Source organism: Nyctereutes procyonoides, unplaced genomic scaffold (assembly GCF_905146905.1).
Source record: "Nyctereutes procyonoides isolate TBG_1078 unplaced genomic scaffold, NYPRO_anot_genome, whole genome shotgun sequence".
NCBI classification, from domain to species: Eukaryota; Metazoa; Chordata; class Mammalia; order Carnivora; family Canidae; genus Nyctereutes; species Nyctereutes procyonoides.
Window position 1 is genome coordinate 4,699,530 of NW_026575040.1, and position 18,877 is coordinate 4,718,406.

Here is an 18,877-nt window from a genome sequence, read left to right on the forward strand (position 1 = left end):
GGAAGATGCTTACAGACCATGTCTGATCAAGTGCCAAATGATGCATTACAAATTTTAAGTGCATTTCAAAAAAATAAAAAATAAAAAAAAACACAAATTTTAAGTGCATAGGTGTCAAGATATGAGAGGGATTGGCACTGATTTCCTTATGATCCCCAACATCCTCATTTAGATGACCTTCAGTTTTCCCTATACCTCTTTCATTGCTCAGCTACTACTGGGTCATATTTTTTTTTTTAATATCTCTTTATTCCCTGGGTGTGCTTTTTCTCACTTTTCCATCTCTATTATCTTTGTTCACATCATTATCTCTGGCCTTCCTGCCCATATCGGCTTGTTGCAGTCAAGCCTCAATGCTACCTTTGCCATAAAATTCTTCTCTAGTACTCCAACCATATTAGGTAGGAGTGATCTCTTCTCTCATTGAACTCTTAAGGTGCTTTTTATTTTGTATGGCACCTCTGTGTTGTGTACCATATGCTGCCTTGAGTTGTAATTAATCTGTATATGTGCCACAGTTGAGTTGTAATTAATTTGTATATATGCCACATCTCCCTTGTTGGCATTGAGGGTCTGAGAAGAGAATCTTTTATGTTATTGCATAATCAAGGAGACCATTCACCAAACTGGGTACATAGTAGGCATTTGGTATATCTGTGTGAAGAGAAGCCCTTTCATCTCCCTTTCTCAGCCCAAAAGTATGTGAAATGGGAACAATTTGATTTATACAGAAGTATACCTGGTAGAAAGAGTCATGGTAAGACAGAGTGTGGTTTTATTTCATTATTGTTGTTTTTTAGGTTTTATCTTTTAAGTAAGCTGTATACCCAATGTGGGGCTTGAACTCATGACCCCGAGATCAAGAGTTGTGGTCCGCAGACTGAGCCAGCCAGGTGCCCCTAGACAGATGTTTTAGAAAATTCTTTACTAATGAGCACTGGGTGTTTTATGCAACTGATGAATTACTAAATTCTATTCCTGAAACTAATAAAACATTATATGTTACCTTAAAAAAATTGTTTAGGATATTGCCATTTGGCTCTGGATTTGTGCTCTTTTCCCAACAGAGTTGTATCTCTGGTTTTGACCAGTGGACAGGCTGATTGTTCCGGATAGTTGAAATGGCTTCTCAGGCCTCCTACCATGTAATCATGGACTGAATATTTACCTATCTCAGAGGGATAATCTGTAATTACTTCAACTAAGGTTAATAGTTTGGTTAGTACCTGTTAATGTTTATAAAATACTTTCATGAAAATTATCTCATTAATCCCCATTTCTCTGAGGTGAATAATATCTTACTTTATAAATGAAGAAACCAAGGCTCAGGTTAACCTATTTGCCCAAAGTTACATATGTTATTTTTTTTTAAAGATTTATTTATTCATTCATGAGAGAGAGAGAGAGAGAGAGAGAGAGAGAGAGAGGGAGGGAATGAGAAAGAGAGAGAGAGGCAGAGACACAGGCAGAGGGAGAAGCAGGCTCTTTGTAGGGAACTCGACGTGGAACTCAATTCTGGGTCTCCGGGATCACGCCCTGAGCCAAAGGCAGACGCCCAACCACTGAGCCACCCAGGCACCCCAGTTACATGTGTTATTAAGTAGTAGAGGGGTAAGATCTTAAGTCAGCTCTTCTACCATGGCTGGTCTCATTTTTACTATGATATAAAGTGGTAGCTCTCGAGTTGGGCCATCAATTTAACTAAGTGCAGGGCCCAAGAATAGATTTTGCCTTAGGCACAGAGCTGGGAAGAGGGAGAGTAGCTGGAAAAGAAGCTCAAATTATTTCCCATATCTGTGCCTGTATTTCCAAAAGACTTGATACAATCTCTTCTCTCCCCAGATCATGAAGTATGCAGAGCAGAGGATTCCAACATTGAATGAGTACTGTGTGGTGTGTGATGAGCAGCATGTCTTCCAGAACGGGTCCATGCTTAAGGTATATGCCCTAATCTGTGACCATCTTCCCTGAACCCCTAGCTAAAGCTCCTTCACTCCTCATCTCCCCTTTATTCCTTTCTTCCTGGGTCTGTAGTAAAGACAGAATTCTGTCCTTATTCTCTGGGACTCTAGAAATAATTGTTTTTCTCAGAAAACAAATCTCAGCAGTCCTATTTGGAAAGATAAGGATATATGGATATTTTTGAAGATATAATCCCCATTCAACATTTAAAAATAGGGGTCAGGTGTTGATTAAGATGATTGCATATGATGCTGTTCTCAAGGACTCCCAAGTCTAGGTGGGTGGACAGATACTACACTATAAGTACGTAGAAAAGATACGAACAATGTTGTAGGAGCTCACAAGTGAGAGCATCTAACTACTTAGGGAAGTCATGGAAGGCTTCATAGAAGAGACAGCATTAATTCTTAAATTTAAAAAAGTAAGGTATTTTAATTAAGACTTACTTATAATTTTCTCATGACATAGAGGGCCCCAAATTCCTACTTCATTCTAGAGTTGTCTGAGGTCAGATTTTTCCTTCTTTCCCTGTAACACCTTCTTACTGCATACCCTGTGCCACTACTGTCTGTTTAATATGTCCATTCAGCCAGCTGTCTGTACCCGTGAGCTGTGTGTTTTCTCCTTCTACACACTGGGAGTCATGTCGGGAGCTGCGGAGGAGGTCGCTACTGGAGCAGAGGTATGGAAGAAGGAAAAGCTGCTGGCGAACTGGAATCAAGAAAGGCCAGGGAACCTAGCATTTTCACTTCTTGCAATTTCACCCCTAGAAATGTTTTCATATGTAAGGATGTTCACAATACTGTTGTTTGTAATAGAAAAAAACATGGATACAATTCCATCTGTGGGGGTTCGGTGAAAGAGATCCTGGTATGTCCTTACAGTGGAAATACTATATAGCTATTACTTATGGGTAGAAAATTATAACATATACGAAAAAGAAAATATGACAGTATGTGTAACATAGTTCTTTTTCAGTTGCCTATTTAATAAAATAACTGTTTCCATAGGAAAAATAGTCTAAAAGGATTGACATCAGACTTAACAGTTGTACTTGTGAGGAATGAGATTTGTTTGGGGATAGGAGGATGATTTTTATCTTCTTTAGTCACTTTTTAATTCATTGTTAATTGAATTCTTATGAACAGCCTGTATTTTCTAATGAAAAAACCATAAGCATGTTTACTTTTAAAAAGAACAACAGAGAGAAGTGCTGAGAGCCTCTTGAGAGGTGGACCCCTGCTGGACACTGTGACTTCCAGCTCGGGAGATCCCTTAGTTTCTGCCCCCTTTCTCTCTTTTCCCTGAAGGTGGTGGATCTGCTGGTGGCCATGTGTAGGGCAGCTTTGGAGTCCCCTAGAAAGAGCATCATCTTTGAGCCTTATCCCTCTGTGGTGGACCCCACTGATCCCAAGACTCTGGCCTTTAACCCCAAGGTATTGTTGCTTGGGAAGAAACGATAAGAAGTAGTGGGAGTTTGTGGGCCGTTATTCAGTGGAATGCGGGACAGAAAGAATGGAACACTTGGTTCTCGGGAACTTCTAAACCCCAAGCTTTAGCTCTTGTGAATAAATGAGTTTGTTAGAAGGAGGTGGGAAGAATTAATATTATTGTGTTATGTTAGGGAAGAATATAGACTGGAGCCAGGCAGACCTGGATTCCATTTGCGGGTCGTTGTTCCCTAGCTTAATGGTGTAAGAAAAGCCACTAGTCCTTTCTGAACCCCAATTTGCTTATCTGAAAAGAGGGTGTAATACCTACCCTGCAGATGGTTGTAAAAGTGATAGCATATGCAAAGTACTGTATTAGGGTTTTCCAGGGAAACAACCAATAGGAGATATATATCAAAAGAGATTTATTAGAAGGAAGTGGGCTCATGCAGTTAGAAGGTTGAGAACTCCCAGGTTCTGCAGTTTCCAGGCTGGAGACCCAGGAGAGCCAGTGCTGTCAATTACAATCCAAAAGCTGGCAGTCTGGAGATCCAAAAAGAGCAGATTTTTCAATTCCAACCCAAAGGTAGAAAAAGGCCAGTGAATGTCCTAGCTTCAGCAGTCAGGCAGGGGGAGTTCCCTCATACTTGGTCCTTTTGTTCTCTCCAGACCTTCAACTGATTGGGCGAGGCCCACCCAAATGAGGGTGGGGAATCTGCACGGCTGATTCAAAGGTTAATATCATCTAAAAACTCCCTCACAGACACACTGAGAGTAATGTGTGACAAAATATTCAGGCCCTCCGTGACTCAGTCAGATCAACTCGATTAACCAATTAACCATTGATGAAATTAACCATCACAAGTACACAGCAGAGTACCTCACCATTACCCTTCTTACTATGTATCAGGCACTGTATGGGTTCTTTACATAATGTTAATATATTTATTACATAATGTCTTCAGAACATCTCTGTGAGTGTTTCAGGAATTTTTATCTTCATTTACATACAGAGATACCGAGGTTCTAAGAGGTTAAGTAACTTCCCCTATTACGTCCAGCTGGTAAAAGAGAACTAGCATGTGATTCAGAACTGTCTGACATTAAAGCTGTGTTCTTTCCATGACATGCTATACTGTTTCCCTGGGGCCTAGACTTCTTTTGTACATCTGGCCCTTCTTTTCATCACATCTTCCTCTCCACTTTTCTTCATCTGGGTCTTCTCTTCCCATTGATTCCCCACAGAAGAAGAATTATGAGCGACTTCAGAAAGCTCTGGATAGTGTGATGTCCATCCGGGAGATGACCCAGGTATTCTGCTCTCTGCCTGTCCTGCTTACGTGCCCTGTTGTGCCTGGAATCCATGGGAGTGGAGTAAAGATTTAGAAATGCTACTCTGTTTCCTCACTGTATTTTCTTTAGTGTTCCCCCTTAAGCCTTCCCAGTTCTTGTTCTCTGTTATTCCTCTTTTCTCACTCCTGATGTCTCTCTCAGCCTCTATCTTTGCTGCCAGTTCCTTCACGAGTTGTTCATATTTAATGTTTTCCCCATAATTCTTAGGGAATGAAAGAAATGAGGGAAAGACTTCTGCCCAGGGTTGGGAGGGTGAGGAGGGGGCTTGGATGTAAGGAACTCGCCCCAGGGGCCTACATCTTCTGTCCTTCTAGGGGTGGGGCAGCAACATGGAGCAGTGACCATCCTTTGACTCAAGGCTGCCCCTCACCAGACTTCCCCACCCCTCGTCTGCAATCTCTGCATGAATAGACATTCATTTGTACTCACATTTACAGGTGGGCCTCTTCTCAGCAAATCCTATATATCACAGTTCAGATTAACACATAAGATATACCTAGGAGGGGTGATTTGTCAGAAAGACTCTCTGCTTTATGTAAACTTTTACCACAGGATTCCTTAGCCTGATCTTTCTGGGACATTGATTTTATTTATTTTTGATTTAAAGTCAACTTTTTAGGGTTGTAGGAATTGCATAAAATGAGGGAGACCCACCTGCATGTTGTTTTGTAAGCATTTTCAGTCATTTTCATATTTATTTATGAGTCTTCCCAATCTGACTGGGCTCCTTGAGGGTGGGAACCATCTCCTCTTGCCTTTGTGTGGCCTTCAGTGCCTACCTTGCCCTGGGCCCTGATAGTCAGTCTGTTTGAAGTGGGAGGGTTCCCACCTCTCCTGGGAGATAACTTTATGGCCTTTGTCTTACAGGGTTCATATTTAGAAATTAAGAAGCAGATGGATAAACTGGATCCCTTGGCTCATCCTCTCTTGCAGTGGTAAGTAGTACGGATGGAATGGTTCATCCTTTGGGGATTGGAGGGGAGGTGTGGGGGTGTATAGTATGAGACACGGAACCTGCACCTTCTTTTAGAGGCAGTTTTTTTAGCATCCTCCCTGAAGTTATACATGTTCTGGCTGCTTTTTCTTGGGGTTTTATTGATACACTTGCCTGGAAAAGAACTCGGAACCTCCCAAGAGCTCACAAATTCTGACACCATTTCTCAGGTTCTCTTTAGTTATATCTTGTTTCCCAGTAGGTTTTTAAGTACCTCTGCATGTAGGAATTAGTACTGTTTCAACTAAGTTTTCTGTGCATCCAGAGAGGTCTGTCTCCCTCTTCTACTCCTTTAGACCTGTCTCAAGACCTGTCTCAAGACCTTCCCTGTTGATGTATACTGTCCAGAGCCTTGAGGCACTATTATTATTCCCTTCTACAAAAGATTCTGAGCATTCTCTGCTGCCCTCCACCGCCTGCCCTCCTTCCCTCATCTTGATTTCTGTTGTTTTCCTGACATAGCTTTCCCCTCTTTCCCTAGTCAGCTTTTGACATCAGTGCTTTCTCAATGCAACATTCTCTCTCAGAGCATGAGGGATGGCCAGGCATAGACTATCCAGGATGGCATCACCAGTAAATGAGTGAAGCCCAAAGAACCAAACTATCCACTACATGAGATAACATTGCCTTCTGAGCCCTCACTGTTTTATGCCTTTGTTCTCCTGTTCTCTGAGTTCAGCCTACACACAGCCCAGTCTGTCCTTGAATCCTCAGGAAGTTTGTTGTAGTTTCTTCTTTTTCTTCCTCCCATCCTCCAGAGCCCTGAAGGCTTCCTTTGAGCTCGATAGGATGGCTTTTAAGCCCCAGTTGTATGTCTCTAAATCCTAAGAACAAGTTGTCACCCTACTAATACAGATCCCTGCTGACTTTTTAAATTTTTTTTATTTTTGTAACTGATCTTATGTGCTCTTCCTTTTGTATTATCCTTTCCTCTTCCTAGATGTAGCAGTCTTCCTACCACCCCCCTCTCTTTCTTTCATCCATCATTTACCCAGTAACTAGCTGGTCTCTGGTCAGTAGCTTCCCTTTTATGCTTTTCTACCCAAGCATTACCACCCACAGGAATATCCAGATAGTAATCTGAACATTTCACACAATTCAGATAGCCCTGGAATCCTTGCTTGTTCTCTCAGGGTTTTAGCAAGCCTCTGCTTTGTTCTGGATGCTCTAGCCACACACTCATTCTTTCCATTCCTTTTTTTTTTTTTTTTTTTCTGTTTTATGCTAGGATCATCTCTAGCAACAGGTCACACATTGTCAAACTACCTCTCAGCAGGGTAAGTGACCATTCTTCTTCTAAATAAACCCTTTAAATTGCTGCTGAGGGGCAGGGAGGGGCTCCAAACCAGCTAACCATATTGGTTCTAGACTTGTCTCGTTGGCTCTGTCCATCAACAGTAGTCTTTGGACCTAAGCATATCCTCACTATTTGGGGTCAGTGCAAACCTGATTTGCTCCCTATCCTCAACCCTTCCCTCCCTGATCTCCATTTCTTCTCTGTTTTCCTGACCCGACCCCCACCCTGGGCAGCAGCTGAAGTTCATGCACACCTCACACCAGTTCCTCCTGCTGAGCAGCCCTCCTGCCAAGGAGGCTCGGTTCCGGACCGCCAAGAAGCTCTATGGCAGCACCTTTGCCTTCCAGTGAGGAGGGTGGGGACTGGGGGTGGGGGGACAACAAATAATTTAGGGGGATGGGAGGGCAACTTCACTTGAGGTATATGTGTGTGTGTTATCTATATCCATCAGCCAATCAGATATTTATTATTATTATGACAGGTACTGTGGAAGGTAGAAAGATACATATGATATGGTCTTTACTCTCAAGCTACTTATGTTGTAGGTTGAGGAGAAATGACATTTACATATAAAAAGCTGTGGTTGGGGATCCCTGGGTGGCGCAGCGGTTTGGTGCCTGCCTTTGGCCCAGGGCGCGATCCTGGAGACCCGGGATCGAATCCCACGTCGGGCTCCCGGTGAATGGAGCCTGCTTCTCCCTCTGCCTGTGTCTCTGCCTCTCTCTCTCTCTGTTTGACTATCGTAAATAAAATAAAATAAAAAAATTTATAAAAAAAAAAAAAAAGCTGTGGTTAAAGGAACAGATTAGAGGAGATAGGTCTGAAGAGTATTTTGAAGGAAATGAGCAATTTATGCCTGTTTATGCGGAGAGAGAGAAAGTGAGAGAGATATTACGAAGGGAATGGTGGTACCCTTTTCTTAAAACAGACATGAAGTCAGGACTGGCTGCTGTATTTGGGATCAGTGATAAGCTTGTCAAGTGTGAGATGAATCTGCTTAACTTGAAGTATCAGGAAAATAGACAAATGAAAATACTGAACCAACATTTGGTGATTTAGGATGGAACTAGCTGAAGTACAGAAAAAAGGATGGGACTGGAAACTAAATGGAGGGTTAGCCGCACATATTTTGCATGCCTGTGGCTATGTCCATGTGCATCACTAGGTGTATCTGCTCTATCATGGTGTCCTGTGTGGGTGAGATTGGGTGGGAGTGGCAGTCTTGGAAGTGCTTCTGGGCACCTCAGACTTTGAGGAGACCTGTATTCTACCCTCCTTACAGTGGGTCCCACATTGAGAACTGGCATTCGATCCTGCGCAATGGGCTGGTCAATGCATCCTACACCAAACTGCAGGTGAGGCTGTGCCCCTTTCCCTTTCTCTCCACCCCCTCCCTGCCCTACTCAATTTTAGGGAAGGCTGCTCTAGAGTAGTCAACTGTTTTTGCTTCAGCATCCTCAAATCTAGCCTGCCGGGGGCTTCCCTAGGAAAGAGGTTGGAACTGTTTGTATAGCATGAATGTGGTTTTTGTATAATTGACCCCAGGCTGTGTTTTTTGGTGGTTTTGGGAATGGGATTGTAGCAATATGCAGGAATATGAATTGCTGACTGCAGCTACTATGATAAATTAACCTATTAAACAAAGTTTTTTTAATTTATGTGACTGTTCATTCAAAAAGTTGATAGAAAAGGCTTATTTCTTTGCCCTGTGAGACTCCAAGGAATGGTTATTGTTTCTCCTCTTGGCTACCTGTTCTATCATTCCCTTTTTGGAATCTGAATATGTACCAGGGCCTGGAGACAGGAGTATGGATTCTGAGGGACTGACTCAGTGGCTCTGCCACTCCTCACTTTCCAAGACCTTGGTTTCTAGTAGGGCAAAGGGGTTAACCTGCATCCACTTTTCAGCCAAGTAGCTTTTCAAGAATAAGTTCCTAGCGTTATCTGAATGAGTAAGAAGGTAATTGGAGGGACAGAGGGCTGGATAAGCCTTGTGGCTGCCTAATATACAGCCATGGGAGGGCCCAGGCTCATATTGCTCATCCTGGTGTTTCCCTGCAAGCTGCATGGAGCAGCCTATGGCAAAGGCATCTACCTGAGCCCCATCTCCAGTATTTCCTTTGGATACTCAGGTAAGAAACACTCTCTGGCCACCTTGACTCTATTTACATCGCATCCATTTTGTAAATACATAATCTATGCTATCTCCTCCTCCTTCATCATGGACACTTGGTCTATGTCAGCTCTCTCCCCAGTCATAGACACATAGTCTGTCTTTTTCCCTCCTCCTACTAGAAATTTAGATTCTTTAGAAGGCAAGGCCAATTATCTCCCTTTCCCTTAGGTGGTCCTCTTCTCCATGGGGATGGTTTTATTCATTGTAGAGGCTTGGCTCTGAGATTAAGTTAGGGAATAACTGGGAGATTGGAACGAGGTTTTTCATAGACCACTTTTTGGTGTTAGCAGTAGCTTGTCATTATTATAGATAGTGTATGTACCCATGTGCATGTGAGTTGATATATGAATACACTTGAAGGTTTGATTATCTTCCATTGGCTTACAAGTCTGGGGACATTGTTCTCCTTGTCATCTACCTTTTAAAATATAAACTGTCTATAATTATATAATAATATAATAGTTACATTGGATGGAAGTGAAAGCCTTTTATTCCAAAGATAAGGCATGAATAAAGCCCATATTTTAGTCAGGAGATAAGTCCAGCTTTGTTCTGTTCAGAGAATGAATCTGACTCGAGGCTCTCAGTGTACCAGGTTCAAGTCTTAGTTCTTTTTCAGTCTTCTTTTGTTTTTCTTATTCTATATAGTCTTTGTATAAAGGATATCCACCATATATTGCGTGTCTGACATACAAAGGGAACAGTGTTAGATTCTTTATAGATTATTTAGTATTCTCCAGTAATTATAACTGTCATAAAGGTAGGAAAACTTAGATCCAGAATCAGAACTAGAAGGGTCTCTAAATTTTAAACTACTCTAACAAACAACAAACCAAAAAACTCACCAAACCCAGATAGTTTTATAAGTGAGTCTTAAACCAAACCTTAACCAAACCAAACAAATTACTGTAGTCTTATACAAATTATCCAGAGAATTGAATTATAAGTCATAAAAGATCAGTAAATTTGACTTTATTAAAACTAAAAACTTGTGTTCGTCAGAAGACATCTTAAGAAAATGAAGTTATAAACCAGAAGACATTTAGCAACACCCTTAACTACAAAATCAGTAATAAAAATGTATTTTTAAAATGCTTGAAAATCAATAAGAAAAAGACAATCCAATAGAAAAATAGGTGAATGAAATGAACAGGCATTTCACTGAAGAAATGACCAAAAAATATGAAAAGCTGCTCAACTGCTTTTTTTAAAAAGGATTTTATTAATTATTCATGAGAGACACAGAGAGAGGGGCAGAGACATAAACAGAGGGAGAGGCAGGCTCCCTGTGGAGAGCCTGATGCAGGACTTGATTTCAGGACCCCGGGACCACACCATGAGCCGAAGGCAGATGCTCAACCACTGAGCCACCCAGGCATCCCTGCTCAACCACTGTTAATCAAGGAAATAAAATCAAGACCAAGATGACTTACTGTTTAGCACCCAAGTAGATTGGCAAAAATTAAGAAATCTGGTAATACCTTTAATGATTCTAGAAGTTGTAGATCAGCAGGATTTCTTTCATTGTTTATGGGGATATAAACTGGTACAGCCACTTTGGAAAACAACTTGGTGTTAAATTTTATAGAGCTAAAACATTTTATCCCAACGACCCAGCATTTTTATTCCTACCTACATACACCCAGAGGTCTACATGAATGTTCAAAGTAATACTGTTTGCAATAGCAAGTCTTGCAGATGACCCAAATGCTCATTATCAGATTAAGAAATAAATACATTTTAGTGTATTCTCAGAGTGGATTATTATTTAGCAATGAAAATGGATAAACAGTGGTTCTCAACTATGTGGAAAAATCTAGTAATTAGTTGAGTTTAAAAAAGGCAAGCCCGGGCAGCCCTGGTGGCTCAGCGGTTTGGCACCGCCTTCAGCCCAGGGCCTGATCCTGGAGATCCAGATCCGGTCCCACGTTGGGCTCCCTGCAGGGAGCCTGCTTCTCCCTCTGCCTGTGTCTCTGCCTCTCTCTCTCTCTCTCTCTCTCTCTCTCTCTCTCTGTCTCTCATGAAAAAATAAAAATCTTTAAAAATGAATAAAAATAAAAAGAATTAAAAAGGCAAGCCCAAGAGTACCTGGGTGGCTCAGTCTGTTGAGCATCCATCTCTTGGTTTTGGCTCAGGTCATGATCTCAGGGTTGTGAGATTGGAGCTCATGTCAGGCTCTGCACTCTGAAATCTGCTTGTCCCTCCTCCCTCTGCTCCCCTCCCCCACCCTGAGCACACACTCACTCTCTTCCTCTCTCTCAAATAAATAGAATCTTAAAAAAAAAAAAAAAACCCAGAAGACTACTGTATGATGTCTTTTTTATATTGTTCAAAAGCATACAAAGTTAAACATTTAGGGGTGTATATGTGGGTATGTGTGATGAAACTAAAGAAATTTCAAGGTAGTGGTTACCTCCCAAGGAGAGGCAGATAGTTAGGTATAAGTCACTAGTAATGTTTTGGTTCTTGGATTTAGTTTGTAGGTTGGGTCTATAGGTATAATAGATAATAAATAAATAAATGATAGTATGTCATGAACCAAACCTGGTGATGAATCTACACAGGGTAAGTGCCCAATAAATATTTATTGAATGTGTGCATGAATCTTACTCTGTGTGCCTGGGGTGCAAAGTAGGGGTTGTGTTGGGGTAGTCTATTTGGCTTCTTTGTCCAGGTTTCTCAATTTTTATCTTTGTCCAAGCCTGAGCTTCCCTCATTAAGCTCTTATTTTCTGAGTAGTGAGATTCTCCTGGTTTTTGATGCCCGCGAAACTCTTGTTTCCTGTCTGTTCTCTCCCTATTCATGCCCTCTTTCCCCTCTCACTGACTTTTGTTTCCTACTAAGTACCTGAGTCCCTTTAGTTACCAAATGAAGCCAGGAATCTCTGTTGACTCCTTATCTTTCTTTATTACTTTACTGATGACATAACAACATCCTATGACACCATCCCTTTCCCTCTTGCAAAGGTCCATTGATTATCCATACAAAATGGCATAGGATTTTACTCTTAATAGTTAGAGATCATCTCATCCAATCCTTTATTACTTTACAGATAGGAAAGCTCATACACAGAGAAGTTAAATGACTTTCTTAGGGTCACATAGCTAGGAGTAGTAGAGCTAGGATTGGAATCCAGGCCTCCTAACTTCTAGGCCAGTTTTCTTATCACTATATTGGACTGACTGGGTAGGCGTTACTTGAATGACTGCGTCTTTGAGGGCCCACAGATATGTGAGAATCTCTAGAATGTGAGGCGCATACAGATGTCCAGTTTATTGTAGTTACTACACTACGTTCTTAAAATGTTTCCATCTACCCTATTCTACTCTGGTTTTCTCTGTTCTTCTTCAGGGTATCCTTAGTTTTGTGGCATTCAGTGCCCTCTGGGAGCCAGTATGAATGGAAAACATCCATTTGGCTAGTGGAGCCTCCACTCCAATGACTTGGCCATTGTGTGCAGGTTATAATGAGGGCCAGTGAGAAAGGAGATGGTAAACATCTGTTTGTTTAGTTCTGTTTAGAGATTTCTGAAACATGAATACTTTGGATACAAAGCATCCAGGGATGATTCTAGCCACCATATTCTCAGGTTCTGGTCTTGACAAAAGATCATTGGGTCAAAATGGACAGGACAGTGTGCAACAGGATTGGGATGGGACAGGATTTGGATTATATCATAAGTGCCATCTCTAAGATCAGCCATAGCAATCAGATTGTTGGGCAGCCCTGGTGGCGCAGCGGTTTAGCGCCGCCTGCAGCCCGGGGCCTGATCCTGGAGACCTAGGATCGAGTCCCACGTCAGGCTCCTGCATGGAGCCTGCTTCTCCCTCCTCCTGTGTCTCTGCCTCTCTCTATATATATGTCTATCATAAATAAATAAATCTTAAAAAAAAAAGAAATCAGATTGTTCTTTCTTATCCTCTAGGGTAGAACTTGGGTGGGGATTTCACTCAGAATCTTGCACTGAAATACCCAAGATGAGGAGGTCCTGATGTTTAGAATCAGAGCTAAACCTAGTTGAGGCTAATGGAGAAAGTAAACATAGAGGGGTGGTAAGTGTCCTGTAGGAGGAAGAAATTAATTAGTTTAAGTCTTGCCTTGAGTTTTGTTTAGGCCATAATCTGTCATGGGATTTTAGTGTAAGTGCATGACAAATTGACAGCCTGAGCAACGAGGAATATCAGTCCATTCATCCTCACTGCTGCACCATGGCTATCATAAAACCAAGAATCGAAGCAAAATGGGATTAGTGGTAGAAAGTTCCAGGGCAGAGTGTTGAGATAGGGGCCCAGCTTATAGCCTATAATGATAGCATCATATCCCATCTTATCCCTCTCCCTCTCCAACAGAAGGGGACACACACACACACACACACACACACACACACACACACACTGTGCTAAGGCCGGGCCTGTGAGAAAGCTTAGTACAAAGACTAAGTCCTAGTCACAGGCCAAAAACAGAGTGGGAGCACACAAGCACTGTTTTGTCTCTAAGTAAGAAAAATCTAGAATGAGTCCATGAATGTTATAAACTGGGAGATAAGGATGGTGGAGGATTTATGGATTTAGGTAGGGGGGAACATGGAGGGAATTGGCATCACTTCCTCAAGTCTGGGAAGACTTTCTGAAGGAAACAGGACGCTTAAGGTTGTTGCCATTATGGCTACTTGTGGAAAATTATTCATTACTTACCTGCTGTGATCTCTGCCTTATCTCTTAAATGACTCTGGTTATAGTTTTCTACGTTACTTTGAGATTAGAGCAGATCTGACTTGCTCTGCTTGCTTCCTCTTCACTCATTTTGCTCAACCTGGCATTGATCGGAGGTGTTGATACCACGCTCCTGGGCCCCTCATTCCTGGCTCATTCCATTGTTCCTCCCCTGTCTTAGAACCTTTAAGTGACTCTCTGATGTTCTCAGGATAAACTCCAGTTGTCTTAATACGGCCTGTAAGGCCTGCCTGATCTGATCGTAGCTCCATGCTTCCACATTGTCTGTTGCCACTCCCCTTCCATTGACTATGCTCCATACAAACTAAGGCACATTGCTTCCTTCCTCCAGGCCTTCCATGCCCTGTTACCCCTGCCAGAACACTTTCCCCGTCTTCATTTAACTAATTATTCCTAGCTGTCACTGGGTAGCCTTCTTCAAACTGGTAGGGCAGGCTAGTTCCCCTCCTCTAGCCCCACATTGTTCTAGATTCTCCCCATCACACCTCTTGCCATACCGTGTTTTTAATTACTTGTTCTTTACCTCTAGTCTCCATCAGACTAAATTGTGTCAGGGCAGGTACCTTGTTTGTTTTATTCACTACATGTCTAGCTCAATGCCTGGCACATAGTATGCACTTTAGTAAATACTTGACTGAGGAATGGGTGAGTGAACTGAATTTGTTGTTCTGTGACAGGAATGGGAAAAGGACAGCACAGGATGCCCTCCAAGGATGAGCTGGTCCAGAGATACAACAGGATGAATACCATCCCACAGGTATTACTAGTTGGCACTGCTCTGGTGAGGCAGATCTCTTCCCCTGAGATAAGTTCAGGCTACATAGATGGATGGGGAAACACATGGTCGGGGAGGTGGGTAGTCTGAAGAATATTTGAAGAAATCAGATAGGTTCTAAGATGAACACACTTCCAGAGTCACATATAGCCTCGGTCATAAGTATGAAAGCAGAGACTGAGTTTAAATGCAGTGACGTGAAAATGTAAAGATGGAAGCTATGGACTCATCCAGACTGATTATGGGAAAGCAAATTTGGGGGGTGGGGTGGCTGGGGAGCCCCAGATATCCCTAACCTATGCCCCTAGCCATCAGCAGCTAACTGTCCTGTCTAGGGAGAGCCGTAACAGTCCACTTGGCTCTGCTCTCCTTCTCTTCCAGACCCGATCCATTCAGTCGAGGTTCCTGCAGAGTCGGAATCTAAACTGTATAGCACTTTGTGAAGGTGGGTAGCTCACCCAGTCCCTGTTTTTCTGTGTCCCCAACCTTATGATCCAGCTGAGGGTGGTGTTGACGTATCATGTCTTCCCTCCCCTGCCTAGACTGTGTGACTTAAGCATTATATCTATAACTTCTGGCCTCCTTCTTCCCAGTGATTACATCTAAGGACCTCCAGAAGCATGGGAACATCTGGGTGTGCCCTGTGTCTGACCATGTCTGCACACGGTTCTTCTTTGTGTAAGTCTAGGAGTGTACCTAGGGGGTTGCTTTGAGAAATGAGGGTGGGGGTGTGATGCTGTGACTACTGGGAAAGTCTGTTTCTGTCATTCAAGACTTGTCCCTGGCTACCTGAGTGGAGCTGCCACTGGAACTTTCCCTGTGGATGATAGGGATGGGTATAGATCAAAGTCTGTTTAAAGGAAACCAGATAAGCTGAATCTTTTCTACTCAGAAGAGTAGCAAGAAAGGGTTTGGCTTCTGGGATGGGATGGCCACACCTCCAAAAATAATTCCACTGGTTGACATTATTCTGGTATTGTTCTCCCTCTTATGCTCACACTTGCCCTATCTTTGGCAGATATGAGGATGGTCAGGTGGGCGATGCCAACATTAATACTCAGGACCCCAAGATACAGAAGGAAATCATGCGTGTGATCGGAACTCAGGTTTACACAAACTGAGGGGGCCCCAGCCCTCGTACCACCCCTGTTCCCCCAGGATCCATCTGCCCTCATACAAGGGCTCAGGAGCAGCATGCGAGGCTGCCCTGAGGAATCAAGGGGCCATTACCAAGAGGCAGGAAAAGGATAGAAGAGGCGGCCTTCATGGTGGAGACTGACCCAGGAACCACTCCACATTTGGATGGCCCAGAATGACTCCCTACTCCTGATTTTCCCAGTTGACTTCACCCTGTTTGTAAATAAAACAATAAAATGGAAGGTGCTGTGGACTGGATATGATCACTGTGGTCTGACTAGCCTTGGCCCAGCACCAGCCTCAAGCCCCCAAATGGGGTGTTGGGTGGGGAGAGTAGAATATCCTCAGGGTCGGAACGAATTACATTGAGTGGAGTCAAAGCCGAGTCCATCTAGTGTAGTGTACTATAGATATGGCAACATTTTTATCAACGGATGAAGAAAGGAAACTTACCAGTTATGCAGATGACACAAACTCAAGGATATAGAATACCACTGATACCTGTTCCTCAAGATTTAAGGACTGTTAAGCCCAAAGCAGCTCAGATTTCCTACTCTAAGGATCTCTCTCTGCTTTCTGCATTTAACCTAGCCACTCTTCCTGCTCTAAGTCTCAGGGGTTGGGCGTCTACTCTCTTCCTCCTCCCAGCTAATTTCTTTTTTTTTTTTTAATTTTTATTTACTTATGATAGTCACAGAGAGAGAGAGAGAGACAGAGACATAGGCAGAGGGAGAAGCAGGCTCCATGCACCGGGAGCCCGACGTGGGATTCGATCCCGGGTCTCCAGGATCGCGCCCTGGGCCAAAGGCAGGCGCCAAACCGCTGCGCCACCCAGGGATCCCCAGCTAATTTCTTTAAGATAAGGGAGGTGAGGGGGAAATAGCTGACAGGTGCAGGAAGTTGGCTTGGTCTCTAATTTGACATGTAGAGAAATGCAGCCTCCCTTAATGAAACCAAGTCCAGATTCTCCAAGGAAAGATGGCTGTTTTGAGGAGACCTAATTGTTTCAGTGAATTCGATCTCCCCGTTGAAATTCCCACCCAACCTACTGCTGGCCTTTCAGGCTATGCCTCATGTACGTCTAACCCTAAGTTAGTTCTCTGACAAGTTGGACACTGCCAAATATTTTATGAAATATTAATGAAGGAAAACAGGACTATAAGCACAGAGAATACAAAAAACATTAAGTAAGTTTGGCTTTTCAAGTTAGGGTTTTTATTCTGTTACAGCTTCTTGATTTACAACATCCACCCAACACCACCTGTTGCCTTTCATTACCTTCACCCTATTTTTTTTTTTTTTAAGATTTTGTTTATTTATTCATGAGCAACGGGGGGAGAGAGAAGGAGGCAGAGACACAGGCCGAGGGAGAAGCAGGCTCCATGCAGGGAGCCTGACGTGGGACTCGATCCCAGGACCCCAGGATCACACCCTGGGCCAAAGGCAGGCACTTAATTGCTAAGCCATCCAGGGATCCCCTCCTCACCTGTTCAAGACTGCTACACTCTGACTCTCTAAGTTTCCTAAGGCTCTCTGTCCCATTCTGTTTTCAGGTCTGGGTGAAATACCCTTCCATTAAGTAAATGGCCCCATCAGGAAACCCACCATGACTGAAGTTCCTGTCTCCTGGGAGGACCCTTGCAGCTCATCTGCATAGTATTAGAGATGGCTAACATTTTTTAGTTCTTACTGGGTAGGTGCCAGGCATTATACTAGTAAACACTTTAATAATTTGCTAACCCTTTGCTTACTTTCAACCCTTTGCCACTGTTGTAAGCACTGTATGTGTATGGACTAATATAATTTACACAAGCCTATGATATAGGGGCCATCATTCACATTTTGTAGGTGAGAAAACAGAGGCCCAGAGGATAATTGATTTGCTCATATTCCACAGCTAGTGACTAACAGTTCACCTAACTCCAGAACTCTTCTAGCTCTAGGCTAGATAGCCTTTCAAACTTTGCAAATAATTTTTTCATTTAGTCCTGATAACAAAGATGAAAGATAGGTTTTCTTTAGTGATCTTAAATAACGTGTCTAAGGTTGCATAGCTGGTTAGTGGCAGTGCTTGGTTTTTAACCAGAACTGCCCAACTCCAGAACCTGAGCTCTTAGCTATTGTTTTAATTCCCCAGAGGGTCTCATACTGCTCCCACGGGTGTTCCAGCACTCAGCCTAGGTCCTTGGCCAGTCCAGTGGTGTGGCAACATTTTTGCTCAATTTTCAGAAATTGTTAATGGACTGTTCTCTGTTATAAGCATTTCTTATAATTTATCAGTGGTATCTGCTCTAGCAAGCACTAACAAATGACAGAAAGAGAAGTAATGCACAGATAGTATATATGACCAGAAAACACTCAAATATCTGAGCTAGTCCCATGGATGTCACCTTTTTTTTTTAAACGGCATATATTATGCCAATAAAACTGTAATGACCTTAAATACACCTTTTTATAGTGTTCCACATAAAAGCAACAGGACTCAGAATCTGAGAAGTTTGAAAGCCATACATAATCATATCTGAAAAACTTAAAAAACCTATATGGTATAAAACAAATCTAATAAAAACCTATGGCACTTCTCTAAGAACAGTGCCTTCATTGCCAGGAACTTGCAGGATGGGGCCCTGGGTTTCTGAGTAGGGATCCTCCCACAGCCTGCAGGAGGAGCAGATCAAGTCTTTCTCTGGTCCAGGCCTGCAGTACCAGAGAGGAGGGGCCTGTGAAAGCCAGGTCTGAACAAAACATCATCCTTCACAGCGTCCGAGGCTAGTACAAACACTGCACACCGAAGTGGACAGTTGGCCTATCTTTCACATAGTCCTGGGCTGAAGCAGCCTTACTTCATTTAGGGCTGGACATGCGTAGTCAGGGCTAGGGCCAGGGAAAGAGCTATCTTCCTCAGTTAGTTCCAGGTGGAGAGTAAATGGCTATGATTTCTGGATTGAGAACTCTAAAAACTCCTGGAGTTTAACTCTCCTCTTCCTTCTCATGGTAATTTTCCATACAGGCAGGGTGTG

The 18,877-nt window shown here is 42.8% G+C and overlaps 1 protein-coding gene across 6 annotated transcripts in view; it reads left to right on the forward strand.

Annotated features, from left to right (window-relative positions):
• The window catches only part of PARP6 (poly(ADP-ribose) polymerase family member 6), a 28,481-nt gene extending 12,366 nt beyond the window's left edge, over window positions 1-16,115 (forward strand). For 3 of the 6 annotated variants that reach the window (XM_055319835.1, XM_055319836.1, XM_055319838.1), the window contains 13 exons: window positions 1,843-1,938; window positions 2,552-2,644; window positions 3,273-3,398; window positions 4,638-4,703; window positions 5,613-5,680; window positions 6,968-7,016; window positions 7,270-7,382; window positions 8,319-8,391; window positions 9,099-9,168; window positions 14,623-14,702; window positions 15,102-15,165; window positions 15,314-15,398; window positions 15,739-16,115. In XM_055319835.1, the coding sequence (XP_055175810.1) occupies window positions 1,843-1,938; window positions 2,552-2,644; window positions 3,273-3,398; window positions 4,638-4,703; window positions 5,613-5,680; window positions 6,968-7,016; window positions 7,270-7,382; window positions 8,319-8,391; window positions 9,099-9,168; window positions 14,623-14,702; window positions 15,102-15,165; window positions 15,314-15,398; window positions 15,739-15,841 (1,086 nt within the window). In that variant the 3' untranslated portion in view covers window positions 15,842-16,115. Of the gene's footprint in view, window positions 1-1,842; window positions 1,939-2,551; window positions 2,645-3,272; window positions 3,399-4,637; window positions 4,704-5,612; window positions 5,681-6,967; window positions 7,017-7,269; window positions 7,383-8,318; window positions 8,392-9,098; window positions 9,169-14,622; window positions 14,703-15,101; window positions 15,166-15,313; window positions 15,399-15,738 lie in introns of those variants that run through there. The other 3 variants (XM_055319837.1, XM_055319840.1, XR_008663733.1) reach the window with 2 other exon arrangements.
• The last annotated feature ends 2,762 nt before the right edge of the window (window positions 16,116-18,877 follow it).